The sequence below is a fragment of the Rhagoletis zephyria genome, unplaced genomic scaffold (genome assembly GCF_001687245.7).
Source record: "Rhagoletis zephyria isolate East Lansing unplaced genomic scaffold, Rhagoletis_zephyria_1.1 Rzeph_scaffold_42511, whole genome shotgun sequence".
Lineage (NCBI taxonomy): Eukaryota > Metazoa > Arthropoda > Insecta > Diptera > Tephritidae > Rhagoletis > Rhagoletis zephyria.
Genome location: NW_016199566.1, coordinates 1 through 2616, shown reverse-complemented (window position 1 = coordinate 2616; position 2616 = coordinate 1). Strand labels below are relative to the sequence as shown.

The window sequence follows — 2616 nt, the reverse complement described above, 5'->3', positions numbered from 1 at the left end:
CTTTGATGTTATTAACCTCTTGGAAAATCAGTCGCTGAAGTTGAGCAGCTGATTATGCGCGAAATAAAAATTGATGATTTATATGCCACTCTGTCTAATTTACTACTAGTTATACATATAATTATATAATTTTTATCTTTAGCCTAATTGTGTTTCCCTTTTTCCCCAAAAAATTGAGTGATACAAATTTTTCCAATTTTTTATTTTAGAAACCCCAATTGGTGGCGCAGACGTACTACACTGGAGCGATGCCTTGTCCTCATAAGTATTATTGCGTTGATCGCAGTGATTGGTCTAGTCATTGGACTAGTTTCTGTAATACTCTCAAATCGTTTGGCCGAAGGTGAGTTGAGGCACTCAGCGTTTTTAACATACGCAAAAAAGAACTTTTAATTCCATTGCTTATCTCTCGACATTTAGAGCTCAAAACACCCACAAACCCACCACCAGAGGCGCTGCAAGGCTCCAGTAAACCGACAGACAATGAAGTCATTATCACACCACAAAAGTCACCCAAGGATGATGTCTGTCTCTCAGTCGAGTGCATACACACCGCTTCGGCGGTATTAAGTAAAATGAAACCGGAGATCGAACCCTGTGATGACTTCTATGAATTCGTGTGCGGCACTTACATTGAAGAGCAGCTGATACCCGACGACAAAGATTCATTGAATACATTCTCGTTGATTTCGGATAAATTGCATGAACAACTAAAGGAAATCGTCACCGAAGAACGACCGAAGAGTGAGCCCAATCACTTTCAGCTGCCGAATGCGCTTTATAAGGCGTGTATGAATAAATGTAAGTGTTTCGTTGAACTCACACGCATACATACATACAAACGTATATATTATCAAATTTTTGCCTCTGGCTTTTTCAAATCTTCTTCAGCTCTGATTGAACAACTGGGTGCGGCGCCTATTGCTAATATTGCCAAGTCTCTGGGTGGCTGGCCAGTGATTGAGGGCGATTCGTGGAATGCGGATAACAGTTGGAGCTGGCAGGAGACTGTGAAGAAGTTCCGTAAATTGGGCTTTAGCATGGACTATATTATTGATTTTTCGATCAGCGTGGATTTGAAGAACAGCACAACGCGTATAATTGATGTGAGTTAAGNAATTTGTTATCGATAAAAATAATTTACTGATATAATAATGGCCACATCTTTAATAATTTGGATAGCTATAATAAGAACTATATTCACATTGAATATTGTGAGGATGTCGATAATAATAATACATATATGTATGTTTGTACATTAGGGTGTCTCAGTTTGTATTTTGGAAAATTCGATGTGCATAGCCTCAATATGTAGTACAAGAATTGACCAATGCGACCGTGCGACAATGTGTACTTCACACATAAAGAAAACCCGGCATTTGTGTGATTCAGTGGTAGAGCTACCCTTTTAGTTTTTCTCTTTAAAGACATCTTGTATATGATTTGAAATAAATAATTATAAAAATCTTTCATACCTTAGTGGCTGTGTGGTGCTTCAGTTTCCGTGAATGCCCCAAACTTGACGATAATTTTCGTGCAGGTTTTGTGGACCTGGATCTTCCCTAATCGGTATAAAATCTAAGCTATCGTTAAAGAAAAGCAATACTACCTGCATTCTGATTCGACAATTCGACGAAGTCTCCTGATTATCGCTGATCTGCAAGTTAGCAAGACGACGAGCGGCACGAAAGACTTAGTGGACAGGTTTAAATAAGCCTTGCTAGCTGAGTGGTGTACTTTTTTACTTGAGGGAATAACAGGACACTCGGTGTTTGCGCCGCAGTTTCTTTTAATTTTGTGAGGGGACATTCCTACCAAAGGTATAATAGCAATAAAATTGGCGGTTGGCTGTGGGATTTGTCTGGCCTCAGAGAGCTTGCCCCATTTTAGAAGCGCTTTTCCGGTAGTATCTGTATGTAATTGGTACTATGTGTGGCGGAGGTTTGGCCAGGTAGCGATCTTCTCCAATTGGGTGAGACTGAATGGCTCCAGTCGCGGCTCCAGCCGAGGTTATCTCCGGTAGAGGTCGGATGACACTTTCCCCTTTCCTCGAAAGAAGAAGGTGAAATACATAGATTTTCAGGGAGATAAATGCGTTATATAACTTAGATTACAAAACAAAGTCCCTTTAAAATGTTATCACTTAGAACTTGAGCCCTATTATAGCACCCTTTTCAAATATTTAATACATGACAAAGATCCTCGGTCCAAGTTCTTAACCAGAAGCTTAACTTTAGGTGGTATGAAATATCGTCCTCCTACAGCAATAAAATTTGATATAAGCCGAATTTTAACAAAAAAGCTACCTACGAACATCGAGTTTCGCAAACAAGTTTTCCCCCAATATTCTAGGACACCCTAATGTACATACGTGTACACATAGCGACCACGATAACAAATTGCGATAAGGAATCGATAGCTCCAATAATTATCGATAACTCCAAAAATATCGATAGCGATAGGAATACCGGAAACGAATTTAATTTCCACACACACTTTTTTGCTTAATATTTGACTTCGGAGCCGCGTGAGTGCTCCTATAATCTAATACGTTTTTCTCCCTTTCATCAACAGGTTGATCAATCGGCTATTGGCTTGAGCCGCGAATATCTGGTC

The 2616-nt window shown here is 39.6% G+C and overlaps 1 protein-coding gene across 1 annotated transcript; it reads left to right on the top strand.

Annotated features, from left to right (window-relative positions):
• Positions 1-209: 209 nt before the first annotated feature.
• LOC108355124 (neprilysin-11-like) lies at positions 210-2613 on the top strand (the record flags this gene model as incomplete). Its single annotated transcript, XM_017606298.1, has 4 exons — positions 210-343; positions 421-801; positions 892-1106; positions 2575-2613. Coding segments are annotated over 4 exons (769 nt in total), but the record flags the coding sequence as incomplete, so codon positions are not given.
• Positions 2614-2616: the final 3 nt, after the last annotated feature.